Below are 19,873 nucleotides of genomic sequence, written 5' to 3' on the forward strand. Positions count from 1 at the left end.
TGCATAATTTTCATGACCTGTCATACCTGTTGTATTGATTTATATATATATGTTTATGTAAATGATTGGGCCGGAGGCCATATATCATAATAAAATTATATATATATATATACTCTGCTGCAAGACGTACTAAAGTAAAAACATAAAAATTATCTCCGCATATAATGCTGTATTGTAAAACTTATTCGACATTTAGTCTAAAATTTTGTTATATAATCCTTATATGCATCTATTCACTTGAAAACACCATCTTGTATATTTTTCTATATGGATGTTTTATGAAGAAATATTGATAAAATCTTGAATAATAATAGTCATAATAAGCATTTTTTGTAACGTTACCTGCTTGTATTTATTTTTTTGTTTACTGGTATGAACTAATCAATATTAAAAAATAGAACGGTAAAACAAAAATGTGTTTGTTATATATAAAATAATATCAATTGATGATGTAATCATAGCCTATAAGAAACCAGCGATCCGGTCCAATTCACTTACATCTTTAGTCAGCTTAATGTTATTTCAAGAGTGAAGATGGTACAAATTGCTGTATCAGTCACAACTAATCTGTTCAACAATCAAGCGCACATCTTTTGCCAAAATTAGTTACAATATAGATATAAATTCAGTTCTCTGAGCCCAAATCTCAAACTCAATACGGACCCTTGGGCCGTGAGGGCCAGGTTGGGTTAAAGACCATGTTCAAGCGGGTGAGGGGCAGTCACCTGAAACAATACAACTGTCATATAACTTGGTAGTCTTCAAAAGTCAGGGAAAATGTTGCATGAGTATAGTTTCTCGCCTATGACCACTTGTATCACTAAAAAGTTTGTCCACAGTTTAACTTCAAAACGACCGACTTTTCTGGTAAGTTGACATAGACCATTGGACGACTACTACTTTGAGGGTGTCAAGGAAGTGTTTTGAAAACTTTGCCAATGCAGAAACTTCTCTAAATCTAGACCAAATGGCAACTTAAGCTAGGTTTTAGGGCATGTTTATAGTAGTAGTGTTGTGTACTGTATATTTGGTACAAGGTTGTTCTTTTTTATCATTACTGGAATTTCCATGAAAAATTTGGTAATGAAAAAAAGTAATATTTCAAACATATTTAATCACATACCATGGCTATGGCACCAAATACACCAAATAATTACAGTTTACTCAAAATTAATAAAATATTATTTATTTATTTGATAGAATCTAAACACCAATTTCAATAACAACCAAGCAAATGCTAAGATCATATAAAATATAATATAATAATTATATAATAATCATATAAATGTTAAAAAATTGATCTTTTTTGTTTTAATTGGATACCTTTTTGTTTTACAATTTAAAATGACAAAAATTCTTCCTTAAGTAGCAAAAGGTCAAATAATATTATTTTTTAAAATAATTTGGAACAGATCTTTCAGAAAACGTATACTCATTACATATACTTAAACAATCAACAAATGCACAAATTACAAGTGTCAAATATTAACCAAACTGAATTTTACAATAGATAACAAACAGATATTATCTCCAGGATATTGATAAAAAATAATGCCTGTGTACTATAGATTGTAGGACTGCAAGAGCTAAAATCAGTCTAAAATGGACTTGTACAATGTCTCCACTTTCATTAATTTCCCTACATACACTCTTGCGCACAGTGGTCATAATATGGCTCAGGGAGAGCAATAATATATAAGCCGATAAAGAGATGATTTTTCTACCCTCTGTAACATGTGTGTAGAAGTGCATACTAGGAGAGCTTTTGCCCATTTATCTTTCTTATTATCTATTATATTAATTTCGGTAATGATTATGAATAATAATATTAACAGCTATGGCAGACTCACTCAAAATTCATCTTCCTCTCTCATGAACATTCAAACAATGCTTATCACATATAGCTGTGTATTCTGAGTTACAGTCTAAAATGCACTGATACGAGCATAAAAGAGGTGCAAAAGATAAACAATAAACAAAATATAATGTGTGAAGAAAAAAACACCAAAAAAAAAGGGCAATGTGATGTCAACCTGATAAATCCAATGCTAGCTTGTGTTGTCCATCTGCGTTGTTTTCAGTCATCAAAATTAGACCATTGAATAAACAAGTGTTACTCTAGTGTTTGGTATAAAAGTTGCCAATAATTTAAGCCCTGCTACATGTAAATAAAGTCCAGAATTTGAGCAAGCTTAAAAAGCATTGTATCAGTGCAGAACTTGCTGGCTTGCGTTCTATTGCCATCAATGTGTTTGATGTCCTTTCGGCCTTGAACTTTATTATTATCATTATGCATTTAAACAGGCAACTCGTTAAATGTTTCGCTACTGGGCTTGTTCAATTACTTTTGATTATATCATTTCAAATTTAAGGTAGCTTTCCACAGGTATATGTATATCATGCTTAGATTGCTACAAGGCTATAACTTACAATAATGGTATGTGAAATTAATAGACTGATAAGCCCGTTGGCTTTTGTTGGACAATGACGTTCTAGTGAAACATATAAAAATACAGTGCCTTCAATTATGTAAGGCACAGAATGTGATTGCCAATCTTTCTGGTATATCAATTTGTCATGAGAAAGCTGCACCAATTTTCCAAAACCTTAAGATTAACATGAAATTTAACACAAAAACTCCCAGATCGTATGAGAGGTGTCTTTATTTAAAAATCATTTTTCGATTTATTAATGTTGCAAAAGATCTTACAACCTAACTTGTGTCTATTCTTAAACACAACAGAAAGGATGAAATCAATTTACCAACAAAATATAATGGAATTAACATAATTCCGTGCATAGTTATGTTGATGAAAAATGAATACAGAATAAAATGGAAAATTGTTTTTTTAAAGTAAACTGAAATTGCATATAGATTCTTAAGTATGTCGCTAATAATAAAATAATGATGTTCTGAGCATTCGTTACAATTCGTCCCTCAAACTTTTGCCAAAGGAGACCGTTGCATGTTCCTCTAAATATTTCTTAAAACCTTCCACTGTCCTATCCCCCTCAAACTTCAGTGGGGCGTCTTTGCTATTAGCCGGTGCAAAGTAAATCGTCGGGAAACCTTCCACTTTGTAAGCATCCGGAATATCATTGGCTGTAGCATCAATTTTTGCAATAACGAGATTTTTCTCCTTTTTGACAGATTTTGCCAAATCTTTGTAGATTGGTTCCAAGCTCTTGCAGTGACCACACCATGGTGCGTACATTTCAATGAGAACATCTTTGGATTTGTCGCCGACTATTTTGTCAAACGTTTTCCCAACAATGACCTTGACATTGCTTGAGCTCTTCTTCGGAATTGGCTGTGATTTTATCTGTGGCTCTAGCTTGCCTAGAACATATAATCGAACATGAATGTATAAATGTATATGCCATAACAATAACAGCATTACATCTGTTCAAACTCATTCAATATCATTTAAGCAGGGGGGGTTTCTTTCCCTTTAAATTGTGAAAGTTGCCACACAAATTTGTGAAAAAGTCTGATTTTTAAAACAAATACTTAAAAATAGGCTAGATACCATAACTGACTACTTCTATGCTAAATAACACCTACATTGACAGAAAACAATGCGAGAACAGTTTTAAGATTTGTGAACTTTTCTACCTCTTGTGAAAAAGCTGTATTTCTCATTCTCAAATATTAGAAAGAGCTAATTCATTTTAGATACAGAAAAAACACTCTTCATTGATCATATTGATTTTCAAAACATACTCAGTAATAAAAGTAAGAATATTAACTACTGATTCTTCAACAATTTTAAGGGACTCTCAAACACAATTCATGCATCTTTTTTGCTCAATATTTCCTCAAACTGACCCATAATTGTGTTAATTTCTTTAAATAAAAACAAAACAGCAACAGGTGGACTCTTCTTTAAACATGTCTGACCCTGCAGAATGTGAGGGAGTCCCTTTTATAACTCAACCTCTTTGAATCTTAAATAAATCTAGTCATACTTAAGTCAAAATTAAAACAACAACTCTATAATTTGTTTAGACAGAGTTATGGTTCTCATACAATGCTCTTCTTTTCTTTGAACTGTACAATTGTATGAAGTTTTATAAAATTTCATCCAGTAGTTTTAAAGTTATGCTGCGGAGGAGTAAAGGTTACAAGAGCAATAACTCTGTAATAAGGTGAAAAAGAGTTATAGCTCCTGTACAATGCACTCCCTGTTATTGAGCTTTACAATTGTATAAGTTTTCCAGTTGTTTTCAATTAATGCTCCAGGCAAAATAATTTGCAATGGACTGACCCGCCAACCGCCTGACCCTCTTCAAACTACATTTGTTGGGGGTATAACAAGAATATGTGCTCACATTTTATAACTACACTACGTTGTTGTTGGTAAACCCCCTGACAATAGAAGCCACAAACCTTTCTTCAGTTTATCCAGGAATTCTCTGATCTCATCATCGTCATATTCTTCCATCGGCTCCATTCTAAAACACACAAAAAAATCCATATTTTCCCCATATTATTTAAAATATGTCTGTGGATAAGTGACTGTGAGTATACCAGTGATATAAAGGCTCTATTTTGTGACACAAAAAATACATTTTTTCCCTGCATTTTTTAAAAAATGCCTGTGGATTACTTTCTATGAGTATTTTAATGGTATAAGAGTCTGTCAATCACCAAAGAGATTAGAGGTTCCATTCCCACAAAGGGTACTTCCTCATGGCCTTCTAAAATTGACACCAATATTGAATTCTACCCAGGAAACAGACCAAAAAGTTAATCTATAAACTATCAGCTTTCATTACAATCAAGTTTAAAAAAAAGAAAGTTTAAACTACTTTGTGTTTCTAATAATTAGGTCTGAGTGACGGCCAATTGACCCCTAAGTGTTACCTTGACCTTTAGGCCAAGTGCATAATGCAGTGAGCTATACGGCTTCCCATGCTGCTGTACATTCTGTAAAACTTGATAAAATCTGAATAAAATTGAATTGGTTACAGCTTAGACACAACAGTAACAGACAGACCAACAGAAGGGATGTAAGTAGTCAAGTGGTATTTGTGTCTGCCTCTTGCTTAAGAGGTTGTGGGTTCGGGCCCCACCAGGGGTACATTCTCATGCCCTCTCAAAAAGGACACAGTAAGGGCTTCAGCACAGGGACGGGCGCAAGAGACAATCATATCAGTTTTCAGCAGTCTTTACAATTGAGCCAAAATAAATTAGTATGAACCAAAAAGGTTGTTGACAGTACATCCAAGATGATAAACTTACTTATATTTTCTGTACTCCTTGAAACAACCAACATTAAACTCCTCGCCCGAATCAGCCAGCCCAAAGTCTACCATCAGGGAATTGATGTACTCCTCCTCGCTGGCAATGGCAAACTTAATGTCCTTGTAGTCCTTCGCCACGGCTGCAAACTTGTTACGCCATAACTGAGTGGCTGAAAATGAAAGACATCTTGATGAATCAAAAGCTAAGGCCCAAATTCTTCAAAAGTTCTTAAGCCTAAGAGAATAAATTTTATTTAGCCAATTGTATTAATCAACCTTGATTTTACCAAGTAAAAGTTAGTTAATTATGATAAGCATGAACATAATTTCATAGTCGAAAAACTCCTAAGAACGGAAATATCACCGTATAAAAAACCAAAATTACTGAGCTTAGCTTAAACCGTCATAAGTACACTTAAGATTTTTTCGCGATATTGGGGCATGGACAGAAGCAACAGCATTTCAAAATGTCTATTAAAATTTGTCACTTTTGAAACAAGTGTGCACTCGGTCCCAATAAGGTTGATGAGCTGCTTCAAATACCAAATGTTGATGTTATTCACATGCTTTGATAGATAGTACTATTAAAGATGCACTATTACTCCCAACTAAGATTTACCATATTTAATACAATTTACCAAAAAGGATTAATTAATGTCGAAAACAATGGTTCTTATGAAGTATACTGTGTTTTATTTGAAAGAACGGTGCAGAAAACACTGTATTTTTTACCTTATGAGACAATAGTAGATCGCAGTAAATCTTTTAGCATTTACCAATCATTTAATATTTTTGCGTTTTCAGCTATTAAATACACGGTTATAAACTTGTTATCAGTAATTAATATTTTTCATAAATGCAATATTTAGTAAGCAGTTAAAGATTATCACTCAAAATTTATGTTTGTTATACATGCGTATGTATTGATTTTGAATAAAAGTGTCACTTTAATACAGAGTGGAAAATAGTGAAAAAAGTCTGGTAAAACCTTCCTGATACTATGTAAGTACACAGGGGAAAAAAACAAAACCTTTTAATCCTAATATGTTCTATAGTACGCTGGCAATGATTTCAATCATATTCTGGGAGGAATGTCAGCATACTATCTTTCGTAAAATATGGTAACTGTCTTGCTTTCTTGGAAAGTATTTTAATAGTTTTTATCGAACAACATTCAAGATAGACTGACTCAATGTAATTTTATATCTTGGAACTCTCTTTTGTAATAGTTAGATGACATGAAGTTATATTTTAATGATTAAGAACGGGCAGAGAGCACACTTCAGGTCATCTAAATATCTTATTAAACCTCACAAAATCTGACGCAGGAATTGTGTATGATGAGTAGCAGTAGGCAGACATTTAAACACCCGTGGAAGTTGAAATTCTTAATGATTAAGCACAGTATTTAATGATCTGCAATTTCATTGGCTGAAATGTTGGTTGTATTCTAAATAAGTGTCCTCAAATTTTGGCTGAGTAAATGATGAAAACCTTCCATCTCTTACCCTCCCTGTAGTCAAAGCTCCAGTCCACCGTGTAAAAAGCAAGACAGAGGATGTTCTTGGTGTACTCAGCGTAGAACTTGTCGGACTGTGCAGAGTACTGGCCTACCAGTGGGGTCAGTTTCTCCTGTATGAAGCTGGCGATTTCTGCCTGGTCCTTGTCAGCCTGAAGTTATAATAAAATTTAAAACCTGAATTTAGGTGAGAAGTGAGAGTGAAGTAGTCGAAATAAGCATAAGCCCACAAGCCCTGCACTGGTAAAATACTTTTCTGGCTTGCTCAAATTCTGGGTTTTATAAAGCAGGGCTTGTTCAAAAATGTAATGCGAACAATCAGTGTAAGAATCGGGCTTGTTTATCAAAAAGACTAGTTTCGATGACTGGAAGTGGTCCAGTGCCATTATGGTATAGGTGTAAGCCTCACACCCTAAGGATTGTGGGTCTGGTACTTTCTGTTAATGGCCTATCAAAAAAGGACCCAAGTTCTGGTTTCTACCCAGGAAACAGACTCGAGGGTGATTATATATAAAGCCCTCTCAAATGACACCAAAACTGATACTGGGGCACCAGGCATACAACATACAGATAATTATACATCTTAATTAATCCATTTTGATATACATGGATGCAAAGATTACACATGACAGAACTGTTAAGACAATGTTTTTTAATATATTTAAATAAAAAAACACCATTTGGGGTTTTCTTGCACTTACTGTTTTTAGAATATGGTATTTTGGTTCAAATTTGGTCCAGAATTTCTCTGGGGTAAAGACAACCACACTTCCTGGATTAACCCTGTACATGTCACGGGCCTCTGGCAGGAGGGTGTAGCCAAACGACACATCATCTCGCATCCCATTGGCTGAAAAAACAGAAGGATTCAATAAAAAACAATATTAACTTTTCAAATTTGATATAAAGAGCTACAAAGGTTCAAAACTAAAAGAATCAGAGATTCGGTACGGACTCTTAGATTTCAGCTGGAGAGTCCATCAGACTACTTATTTACAATAATAACCTATTCTGATTTATAAGTATTCTTGTGAGTTTCTGAAAACAAGTATCTCTGTTTTCTGATTGACAATGACATTTTCTTCAAATGCTAGACTCAATGATTTTCATTCAGATTCCTAAAATTTCATATTACGTAAGTCAAACCTACAATATTGAAACTTTAAAATAATCAACATTTTTTTAAATAACTTGAACTCACTATATCTCGATTTTCCCCTACCCAAATAACTATTATAATTCAATTCAGACAATGTGAGTTTTGTCCCTTGGAAATTAAAAAGTAAACAGTCTTTTAATCCATTTATTCTCTGAAGAGCCAAATTCAGTCTGAAATAGACTTGAAAATAAAATGACAGAAGCCTTATACAAGATATTAGATGCAGGCCTTTTTATGCGGCTTCTTGGGAAAAGTTTGTCCTATACACAGTGATATATGGAAGTTGGTAGTCAGAGGGACTTTTTCCTGCTGAACAACAGTATATGACTAACACTGGTTACTTGAAAGGTACTGCCTGAAGCCTCTAACTTACCAACATCCATGTAGAGGCGGAGTTTCTCATCCTGCAGATTGTCATAGAAGCCTATGACCTTGACGAGAGCTTTGTCCATGAAACCTTTCACATCTGAGACAGTGGGCAGCAGCTTGGCAGCCTCCCCAGACTGTTTACGCATGTAGTCCATGATGGCTGGAAAAGACATAACTTTGTATGTATGACATGAATATAAAACCATTTCATTCTCCTTATTACAGAGCTCCAGATAAGGTTCATCATTGCTTCAAAATGCAATAAAAACCAGGAATTACGCAATTAAACACACTTCCCTTTAAAGTACTATTGTCATATTCCAATATTTAGGGGAAGTCACTCCATAGGAGAGCAAAATTAAACATTTACTTATTTTATTTTGAAACTTGTTTTTGAAGTGTTTTGAACTGTCCCTACCCATCAAGCCCAAAATCAAACTTACTGAACTGGTCCCTACCCCCTCACCCTCCCCAAATCAAACTTACTGAACTGGTCCCTGCCCCCTAGCCCTCCCCAAATCAAACTAAATGAACTGGTCCTTGCCCCCTCACCCCCAAATCAAACTAAATGAAGTGCTCCTTGCCCCCTCACCCCCAAATCAAACTAACTGAACTAGTCCTTGCCCCCTCACCCCCAAATCGAACAAAATGAACTGGTCCTTGCCCCCTCACCCCCAAATCAAACTAAATTAACTGGTCCTTGCCCCCTCACCCCCAAATCAAACTAAATTAACTGGTCCTTGCCCCCTCACCCCCAAATCAAACGTAATGAACTGGTCCTTTCCCCCTCACCCCCAAATCAAACAAAATGAACTGGTACTTGCCCCCTCAACCCCTAAATCAAACTTACTGAACTGGTCCCTGCCCCCCTTGTACTCCTGTGGTTTTCCCCGCCGAAACATCTTCAATGTTGGGTAGCCAGACACCTCAAACTGCTTGGCGAGCTCAGTCTCTATTGTGGCGTCAACTTTGCCAAGAGGAATAGGCGGGTCATGATACTGCAGGGACTGGGCAGCCTTCTCATACTCCGGGGCAAGCTTTTTGCAATGGCCACACCTAATGATTTGAAGCAGATATATTTGACATGTTATTACCTGAGTTTTTCAATATTGTAATGGACTTAAACAAACACAACTTATCGTTCAACTGTCAGTCCAACAGTCCTAACTAGAATATTTTGTCACGATCCAAATAAATTTGTAAAGGGTTCAATCTGTCTGACCGACTTAATATGTCTCTCTTTATTATCTCTTTAGAAAATTAAATAGGTAAATAACAATAAGAGAGTTCTGTTCCTGTATAAATGTAGTTTTGCTAACATCTCAATTTAAAGAGATATTAATATAGTTTTTTTACAATATTACATCCAGTTCTAATCACAATGGATATCGATGATTAAGCACCACTTCTGCCATATCTACATGTAGCATATACTACACATTGTCATATTGGAGTAATTCATAAAACCAACTTACTTCATAAATCCAACATACATGTAACAGTCTATGAACATTTATGAATTTTTCGAAAACAAACATAATCATAATTATATTAACAACATGCAAATTCTTTGAATCGAAATCCCCCGCCTGATTGGGCTTAGTCAAGGAATGGAAATCAACTGTTGATGAAAAAATTATATATGAGTTGAGTTTGATTGCAACTGTTTCAAATAAAAAAAATATTGTATATAATGTAGCATTTAGAATTGACCAAGAAACCTAGTTATGACTCCATGTTACCCAGTTCCAAACTAATCTAAAATTTAATCAAAGCAAACATTCTGATCAAGTTTCATGAAAATTGGTCAAGACATATTGCCAAAAATATAGCGTCTAGAGTGTACACAAGGTTTTTTTATGATTTGACCCAGTGACCTCATTTTTGTCTCCACATGACCAACAAGTTTCAAACTATTCCAAGATTTCATCGAGGCAAACATTCTGATCAAGTTTCATGGAAATTAGATCAGATGTATTGCCTCTAGAGTGTTCCCAAGATTTCTATAAGATATGACCCAGTGACCTAGTTTTCCACCCCATGTGACCCAGTTTCGAACTATTCAACAACAATCAAAGAAAGCTTGATTAACTTTCATGAATATTAGATTGCCTCTAGTGTGTTCCCAATATTTTGTGTGATCAATGCCTACCAAGATATGGTACCGGACGGACGGACTCACGAAGGACAGATGGAATGATGGACGGACAACGCCAAAACAATATCCACCTCCCGAATATCTTCGATTTGGCGGGGGATAATAATGTGCGAATAAAAAAAACGTCACAAACTTGCATATCAAAATTATTTACCTTAATATCTTTCCTGAAAACGCTCTAGGTAATTACATTTGTGCACTTAGATTGAATGGGAGGATGTTTTATCAACTCGGAAAAGTAAGAGTAAAATTACTGAAACAGTTGATTTATAAATGTATGCATGTTCGAAATCTAATTTTGTATAAAAATTAATAAGTTAATAAATTACTGCACACCTACATATTATTTGTTTTGTCACCATTGTGTACTTTATGCCTCATGGGTCTACGACCTTCTGGTTTATTATAAATAAAACTTGAAACTTGTTTAAATGATTAAAGACATTAAAAGTTCACAAATGTGTGTTTAATAACCGTACCAAGGTGCGTAGAACTCCAGCAATACCAGTTCAGCACTATTGATAAACTCGTCAAAGTTGTCCTTGGTTACCGTGACAACAGCCTCTGGTGGGGGCTTGTAGTTGGGGTCAGCGCGCTCCGATACCCAGGTAACAATACCTTGAGTATAAAAATAAAACACATTTTAACATACTTGTTAAAAAAAATAAAAAATAATAAAGATGTGGTTTCTGTTATTTGTTTGAAAAACACACTGGCTAGGTAGGTAGGAAAAACACATTTAATACTTTTAATGCAAAATTATTTTAGTGTATACGAAGTACATTCTTATATTCATGTATAATTATGTATTATCAGCCTCATTCAAGCTCGTATTGATAATTCTAGAATTGTTCTGTGGAAATAATGTATTTGCCAATTTTGGGACCATCTAGAGTTTAGCCCCTAAAAAATTAATCTCAATATAATGATCAAGTAATGTAGCAAGAACAAATCATTTTCAACGTATAAACATCAGATTGAAAACTTGTAAAATTTGTATTCTATTCTGATGAAGAAGCATATCCTACCATCAGCGTCCCTGGGTCCCTCATAGTCACTCCATTCCCCACCCTTTTTCCATTTCAGGGTCGGGTAGCCACTTACATCAAACCTGCCAAAATCATGTAAATTATGGTAACTGGTGTAAAAATTATTATTGTGAGCCAGTAGTTCAATGTAATTGTTCATATATAGTACATATTCAAGACTTGATATCTTTATAGATTTAAATTATTTCTTAGTTCTTCAAAATTATTTCTTAGTTCTTCAAAACTTAACTTCTGTGTTTATTTTATCATTTAAAACTATATGACCCTCAGGCATTGTTACAAATGAGCCCAATAAAAAGATGAAATGTTATACAAATAGAGCTGTGACAGAGCTAGATTGTCACGATGTCTTTCTTCGGTTTGTTGTTTAGTTTTTATAAAACACCTTTGAGCAGTCCCACCTTTTTGCCACATCCACGTTAACAGTGGCATCCACTTTACCGAGAGGAACAGGTACAGGTGCATCCTTCAGCCTGGCTGCAGCCTTTTCATACTCTGGAGCCAGGGTTTTACAGTGACCACACCTACAAGGTGAATGATTGATTTTCTTACGCTAAGGCCAAAGTTTGTTGAATCAACAGCTAGGGTTTTTTACAGCAGATAATTGTCAATCCTGAAAAGTAGCTGCTTGGGCCGTATTCAATAAGCATCTTAGTGAATATTTTCAACTTAGTGAGAATGTTGTAATTTTTGACATCGATTATTTTAAATACCTGGTACATTTCATCAGATTTATTCATATACAAATATTGCTTAGACCAATTTTTGCTTATTTTCTTATTTTTCTTGTACAAACATGGTTTGTTTTCTTAAAATTCAAATTAGAAAAAGGCAATTTTTCACTAAGTTGAAAATTGTTACTATGATGCTTATTAAATACGGGCCCTGGTTTGAGGATGTCACCGATGAGGGTAAAGAGACTTCGACTTAAAATTATTTCTAACGATTTATTTTCATTTCAAGGTGTCTTAATGAGCACTGGTGTTGTAAACTGGTCTTACCTTGCCAGTTAATGCTTAATTGTTAATTTGTTTTTCTGATTATCTATTAAACCTTATTTATCTATCTATCTGAGAAGATAAATAAGAACGAAATGATAAAAAAATCCAGGAACCTCTCCTATTTAAGACAAACTCATATTTATGAATATATTTTCAATAATTGATTGAGACAAAATCACTATATTAATTAGTTCATATATTCATCAATATATACATTTTTAAAACCTTACCAGGGGGCATAAAATTCCACGAGAGCGGTGTCATACTCGTCTAAAACCTTGTCAAAGTTATCATCAGTCAACACTAAAACGCCACCTTCCTCCCGGACATTTTCTACGTCCCCCTCTTGCTCAAAACCAGAAGTCTTAGTTTCTGAAATATAGGAATAACACAGAAATTGTAGCAAAGTTCGACAATCAATGGAGTCCAGTCCAATACTCCTAAATTTAGCCTCGAATTCTCAATCATCAGATGCCTAGTTCATGCCCTGGAAGACAGTAATAATAAATGCTATATTGGAAATCATTATTGTTCTTTACTGTTGCCAGATTTGTTATATAAATACAATCTTTTAGTCTCTTCTGTTTTACATGAAAGCTATCAATTTGTCAAGGGTTGAACTATTTCCTGGTCAACAGTATGAACTGTTTCCCTTTTGCCCTATGATGTAATTGGAATTTCCAAACTTTATTTTAAGGCGACATATCATTAACATCTTTTTTTTTCAACTCTTTGTTCAAATAAAATTTTGATCAGGTAATACAACAGTTATCCTTTTTTGTTGAGATTAACTTTTGATTTTTGGTAATAACACATTTATTTCATGGTAATTTGGGTAACATTCAAAACTGTTGTCCCTCGGTGTGGGCTAGGGCTACAGTTCAAATGTCATTCCCTCCACCTCAAGACACAGTTTTGACCATACATGTGATAACGTCCCGGACGTCCGGGATTGTCCCGGAAATTGTATCTCTGTCACGGAGGGTGCATGTTTGTCCCGGAAAGTCATAAAAAAAAAAAGAAAAAAAATATCTCTGAATCGATTATCTTAATTTTACCAATGTAAGTCAGCTATTTTGCCTGTCCGAGACACTGGTTGTAAAACACAGGATATGTTGACACTAATCCGTTAATTGGTATGTGTGTCATCGAGGTCATCGTCAATCACCCGATCTAAAAATTGGCCTATTGTTGTGCTTAACGAGTCGGGGAGGGTTCTTGTATACAAAATCATTGTTTTCATATGGATTTGTTTGGTCTTATGAATGATAGCTTTTAATTGATGAATTGATATTTTTCACACATTTTACCCACAAACGAGCATGAAGGTAAGTTAAAAGAAAGTGACAAAATGAGTAAAAAAAACAAAATTAAAACACGGAAAATATCCTGTATTCCATTCAAATTTCAAAGTTGATACGTCGTTATACCGTAAATGACTGGGTATTAGACGCACTTTTTTCCCTCAGATTTTGATGCAAAAAAATGCCTGCGTATAATACCCAGTAACAATTTTTTGAACTCTTTTTTCTGAGGTCAATTTCAAGCCGAGAGTTTGTTTAGATTTATGTAGGAAGGGATGATCGACGTCATATTGATCAAGTATAAACGGGTTAAAACGGCAGTTGAAGATCGGGATACGGTATATCGTAAGACGTTTATAATTTCAACAAAAATATTTTTCGATTAAAGTTACCGTAATTCACCTAAAAGTTCGGACACTCTAAATATTTGGACACCCATAATTATTTTCCAAAATAATTTATTTTGCGTACCTAATTTTCGGACACCCAAAGGACATCAATCATAACTTTCATAGTTACCAAGTTTCACAGACGAAGATTATTGATTTTTATCTTTACAATGCCTGGCTAGATTACCTAACCGTATACACCACTGTGACAATTTAATTAGTTACTACCCATCCTAAACGATTTATTGCCTGTTGAAAAGGAAGTGTGATATATTTATTTGAGGATTAAACAAACAACAAGGGCAATCAAGGGATTAAGAAAACATCGACATGGCATGTTTGTAAAACGATCTGCCAATAAGCTTTCAAACTTGTACCACACTTATAGACTATATGAAGCAATAATCGTACAGTTATACATTAATCCTGCATAGCAATGTCCATGCTCTCCACGAGATCCTCGTGGGTATAACTGTAAGTTATGTGACGTCACACACACTGTGTGACTCTTTGATCTGAAGCCAATAGAATGTGTTTATTCAGTTCAGTGCATGTATAAAATGGTGTTTTAATTAACTTCATGAAGGATTTACACTTATAGGCGTAATAAATAAGTTTATGACCATTGATTACTACGGATAAATTAATAAGTGGTAAAAAGCAAACATGAATAAAAAAGGCAGGTTAAACAAACATGTAAATAAAATGTAAAAATGATAATTTTCTATGTATTCGGAGAGCGAAAAAAATAATTAATTTATAGTGTCCGAACTCTTGTGAATTACGGTATTCAATATTATTTTGAATAATAAATTGAATTAAACAATAATCAAACATACATATAAAAAAGCAAAGTTGGGCACTGTCAAAATATTTTTTGCATAACATAACTTTTCATTCTCGACAGTATGGTTGTATGGTTTTAAAGATAACCATCGCCATTTTCACGAAAAAAAAATTTTTTGTCACTGTCAACAAACATGGTGGCTGAAAATGCCGGACGATTTTGACATTTTTTCTATGCGTCTTTTAACCAAAAACATAGATTAAAAGTTTTTTTCTCGGGTTTTTCACAGATTTTTTTCCCTGCGTCTAATACCCCCTATCGTCTTATACCCAGTCATTTACGGTACTTTAAACAACTTTAAACAACTTACGCGTTCATAAGAAATTTTAGTGTTTTGAACTTTTTTTTCGAACTATCGTTGTGTATTTTTACGCTGAAATAAAACTGACGATATGGGGTTTACAGGTGGTTATATAGAGTGCTTTAATAACGTGACCATGGTATGTCACGTGATCGCTTTATACAGCCGATTGTTGACACGTCTCTATCAAAATTATATGCATCTCCAAACGGAAAAAAAGCTCATCGACTGGAAAATCTTCTTGATCGTCTGGAAAATATTGTGTGTCATAAATTGAAAACGTTTTAAATGTGATGAAAACATAAATATTTTGTAACGCATGTTTTCAAAAGCGCGGGAAAACAGGTGCCCGTATAGTTGTTTATTTCCTGTTTTGATGAAGCTGAAAGTAGACTGCATATCCTCCTGGTTAGCACTTCATTTAAAGTCTGGGAAAATATCTGGTGTTTTTATTTTTTCAAGAAAATGCAGAAAAAAAACACCATGTCAAGTAAAAAATACGTCTTGGCAGTCAAAATAGGTACATTTTCCCGACGTTAAAAACAACTAAAATAGCCCAAGATATGCTCTAGAATGCACCACAGACGTTCCCCATTTAAAAAAAAAATCAGGGGGGGGGGCATGCCCCCGGACCCCCCTAGTGTGCATTGACATTGCGACGAGTGTCCCGGAATCGACCCAAGAAATTATCACATGTATGGTTTTGACTATTACCCAAGTTACCATGAAATAACAGTATACGTTTGACAGAATCCTCTTGTATACATAAAATCAGTTTTGACAACAAAGCTTAAATAAGTTATACTGCTGCTTTCTCTTTGACATTGATTTCTCTCTGAAATTGCTGGACTCCTATTTTTGTACTCAAACTCATAACATTTGTGAGAAGGTAGTCTGGTGCACTCCTATGCAAAAAAGTTAACACTAGTGTAGATAACTCAAATACTAGTTAACTGTCACACACCTGACACTGGCACAAATGGCATAACTGATTAAATGTCAAACTGTTTCTAACATGGAGATAAGCAGAGTATTTGGCATAGTAAATATATAATTGCTAAAAATAACTGAATATTGCTACAATTAACTAGGAAAATAGGCAGCAGCAGTGCTTACCACATTTGGCTAGATAATTTGTTTTGATAAGAAAAATAACTTTAATATCCATTAAAAAGAAGCTGTTAATTTTAGGTGAAAATGTACAAAAATCCCTACAATCAAGATGACTTTTATCAGCAGTAAATATTTCTCATAAATAAAGCATATTTCATTAATATATACACTGATGAGAAAGTTAGAAGAGTGCATAGATCTACAATAATTTTTATGCTACAGTATATTTCACTGGAAATCAGATAATGACAGGTAATTAGTTTTACTCTCCTAAAACGCATGCAAACTTGTTTTTTAAACAGCGACTTAAACTTTTACACTTATAACATTTATTTAACTTACTGGATCTCAAAAATAGTAACAATGTGACGGACACCTTTGCTTGGAACACTGTGGACTTGTGACAAGTTGTGCCGAGAGAAATACAATTTTCAGTTCAGTTAAATAAAAATGCAAAATAGATACGTCAACATTAATTTTCGTTGAACAGTTACCTTCAGCATCGCTCCCGTCTTCTCCTGCAAACACCGCAGAAGCTGACAATAACGCAATCACAGCAAAAACGCTAAATACTTGTTTCTGAAGTTTCATTTTCGCCGGTCTCCGCGAGCCTAACAACAATGTAGACGGAAACTCGTTCGTTAGAAAGTAGTTCAAATTATCTACCATTCATCGGTAATTGAGGAAATGTATAATTTAAAATAAATGAATAATGCACAGGATACTGAATAATTTGATATATTTTTACGTCTTACATATAGAATTCGACAAAAAATGTAAGTAAATAAAACGCGTATTAATTTTTGTAGAGCCAATCAAAATCTGACAGGTTCTTGTACACATCATTATTAAAAGGTTGTGTTACACTAAGTTTTTCGTTTGTGGGAGCAATCGAATCCGACCAACTACGTTAGTCAAATAGTTCATGACATAAGTTTAAAGGTGAACTACATTACATGTATGTCTTTTCTAGCATACTTACTAAAACATTTGTTTTACTTCAATTGGTAAAATCATGAATGATACCGACACATCGCTTTTGGTATCTAATGTATTGAGGCTGGGATCAATAACAAATCAAATCCTACTAGATTGAGGGAGCCTTTAAATGAGGGTGTACGTGGGTAAGAGGTACCTGGAAGTTTGATGTTTGTTCCAAGCGACATACGTAATTTAACTTAAGACATTGTTTGAACGTAAGATTTCAATGCCGTTAAACATTATCGGGCAAATTCAAAATATTAACAGTATTAATTAAGAAGCAGTTGTAGCAACGAGTCCCGTGATTTAGCGGCGTTCTCTACCTTACCGTCGGGTCGACACGAAAGCCCAGCCTAACGGCAAGCTATCAACGTTGGATGAGACGTTCATCAAACCCACTGATGTCACTAAACCGGGTGTTCCGTGGAAACGGGAAATAGCGCGCCGGAACAAGCTGGGTACTAATGGAGGCACTCATCCAGTGGCGGCGTAGGACGCGTTCCGTCCCGCTTCAGCTTAGAAACCAAGGACTCGTAATGGATCAGTTTGACAAGCCTACGGTTATTGAATTCTTTGAAACGCCGAATACCCTCATATGAGTTGCACACAACCAGTACAACATGAGCATCATGTGGAACTTGACGCGTTTTTATAAACACTACTGATTTCGACAAAGACTGACTCGGGAATGTACATCTGGATATGTACTGCATGATTCGCTTTAAAAACCAGCAGCAAAGCTACCATGGCTTTGTGTGATATCTGAAACCTTCTTGGACATCAGACGATTCCAGCAAGGGAACTTTTGTCTGAAGTGGTGGCACAATAGAGATCATGCTAGTGATTTCTGCGACCAATGCAACTACATGTAGTGAATGAACATTCCCAGGGTGGTTTCTCAGCACTGTGTAGCACCAAAACATCTACCCACAATACTAATACAGTGTCGACTATACTTTGCATACTTATAGTAAATGCAAACAAAAATTGAATGTTTTCACTTTTATATACTATTATCTACTAAATCGACAGCATGGCTCTAAGACCTTGTGGTTAATAAAAAAGGGCCTGGATATAAAGCCTAACAATCTTCATTGGAACGGGGCCCTGTTTTTATGAAGACACGATTAGGTACACTCAACGGTCTTCGGTCGGCAACTTTTATTATTAAATAATATATTCTAAGCCTGAAATATACCCGAAACGCTTCGACGCACACACTCGAATTAAACACTTTCCTGGTGTAGCATAAAACCGGACAACATATAACGTCGATACTTTGGCTGCAATCCTCTTGGAATGCCGTCTTCCGGCCTGCACTGATTGTAACATTATCATTATAACAATGCTGACAATTCCATTTTATAGGGGTTAAGCTTATGAGTTATGGAAGGGAGCAGAACCATGTCCTTTTTTACATTAATTACCATTCTGTCCTTATGGATACCATCATGGGTACCCTTGTACCTTCATAGAATTAAATGCTTTAGACTGTAAACTATCTTTTAGTTTTGATATAAAAAAAATCATAATAAGATCATAATGACATTCACACTTATCATATTTTGCAGTTAAAACCTAATATTACTTCAAATAAATATAGTTCATAACATTTTCTGTCAAATTCATCATTTTCAAGCTCTTTATCGGCCTTCCTAAATGTGCCCTTTTCCCTTCGCACCAGCTGTCCCATTTCTGCGGCACCCTACCTTCTTTAAAGCCCCAGGCTAAAACTCTACTTTTACTAAGATGCATTTTCCAAATATAATTTTAACATCATCATCATAATAGTTAATTGTAAGTTTGGATTATGGCTGGACATTGATTTAAATGTCTCTCTTTAACGATGCTGACATTAAAGATTAATAAATATGGGAACAAACATGAAAACATGACATTTATTCAAAACAGTTTTACATGCTGTAAAATGACAATTTTTCTCTTCTTAATGTATCGGTAACAAGTCAACAGTTTTGGGGACTTAAAAGTTATTATAAAATTGATATAATTTCTTAGTAATGAGCTTTTATTTTTCATTCATTTTTCAAGCGTTTGTCAAACAAATATTGTGATGTTCTTCCTTTGGCAGTGAACACTTTTTATACTATTGGCAGATTATTTCGAAAGTAAGACTCATCTCCTACCTAGGGCGATATTCATAAAACATCTGAAGTAATTTCTAGTAATTAACTTCAGTCTATTTCCAAAAATGTTCATCATCAAATTAAAAGAAAAATAGAAGTTGTTTTAGCATAAAGGTATGTATTTTGAATCAAATCAATACAAATAAAGTAGTACAGATATCATAAAGTTATTATACGATCCTTAACTTCAAAAATATATTTAAGTTGGGGAATTACTTAAGGTGTTTATGAATAACGGCCTGAAGCTTGGTCAGTCGAGCTATTTTTATCTAGCGATTGGTCCCCAAGTTGA

At 34.6% G+C, this 19,873-nt stretch overlaps 1 protein-coding gene across 1 annotated transcript; it reads right to left on the reverse strand.

Moving 5' to 3' along the window:
• Nucleotides 1–1,094: 1,094 nt before the first annotated feature.
• Nucleotides 1,095–17,084, reverse strand: LOC128234776 (protein disulfide-isomerase A4-like). Its single transcript, XM_052949292.1, has 12 exons — nucleotides 16,951–17,084; nucleotides 12,733–12,874; nucleotides 11,903–12,025; nucleotides 11,481–11,563; nucleotides 10,932–11,070; nucleotides 9,145–9,350; nucleotides 8,299–8,454; nucleotides 7,468–7,616; nucleotides 6,756–6,918; nucleotides 5,246–5,417; nucleotides 4,391–4,455; nucleotides 1,095–3,340 (listed from the first exon to the last, which is right to left on the reverse strand). Exons 1-12 carry the CDS (start codon nucleotides 17,045–17,047, stop codon nucleotides 2,925–2,927), a joined length of 1,911 nt encoding a protein of 636 aa, XP_052805252.1. The 5' UTR covers nucleotides 17,048–17,084; the 3' UTR covers nucleotides 1,095–2,924.
• Between the last annotated feature and the right edge of the window lie 2,789 nt (nucleotides 17,085–19,873).

Source organism: Mya arenaria, chromosome 1, assembly GCF_026914265.1.
Source record: "Mya arenaria isolate MELC-2E11 chromosome 1, ASM2691426v1".
NCBI classification, from domain to species: Eukaryota; Metazoa; Mollusca; class Bivalvia; order Myida; family Myidae; genus Mya; species Mya arenaria.

Excerpts from the sequence above, each read along its gene's own strand:
- LOC128234776 (XM_052949292.1), bottom strand. The coding sequence starts at position 17,047 with ATGAAACTTCAGAAACAAGTATTTAGCGTTTTTGCTGTGATTGCGTTA. Across the intron at positions 9,351-10,931 it reads CTGGAGTTCTACGCACCTTG|GTGTGGCCATTGCAAAAAGC; the intron begins GTACGGTTATTA and ends TCAAATCATTAG. Across the intron at positions 7,617-8,298 it reads CCGCCTCTACATGGATGTTG|CCAATGGGATGCGAGATGAT; the intron begins GTAAGTTAGAGG and ends CTGTTTTTTCAG.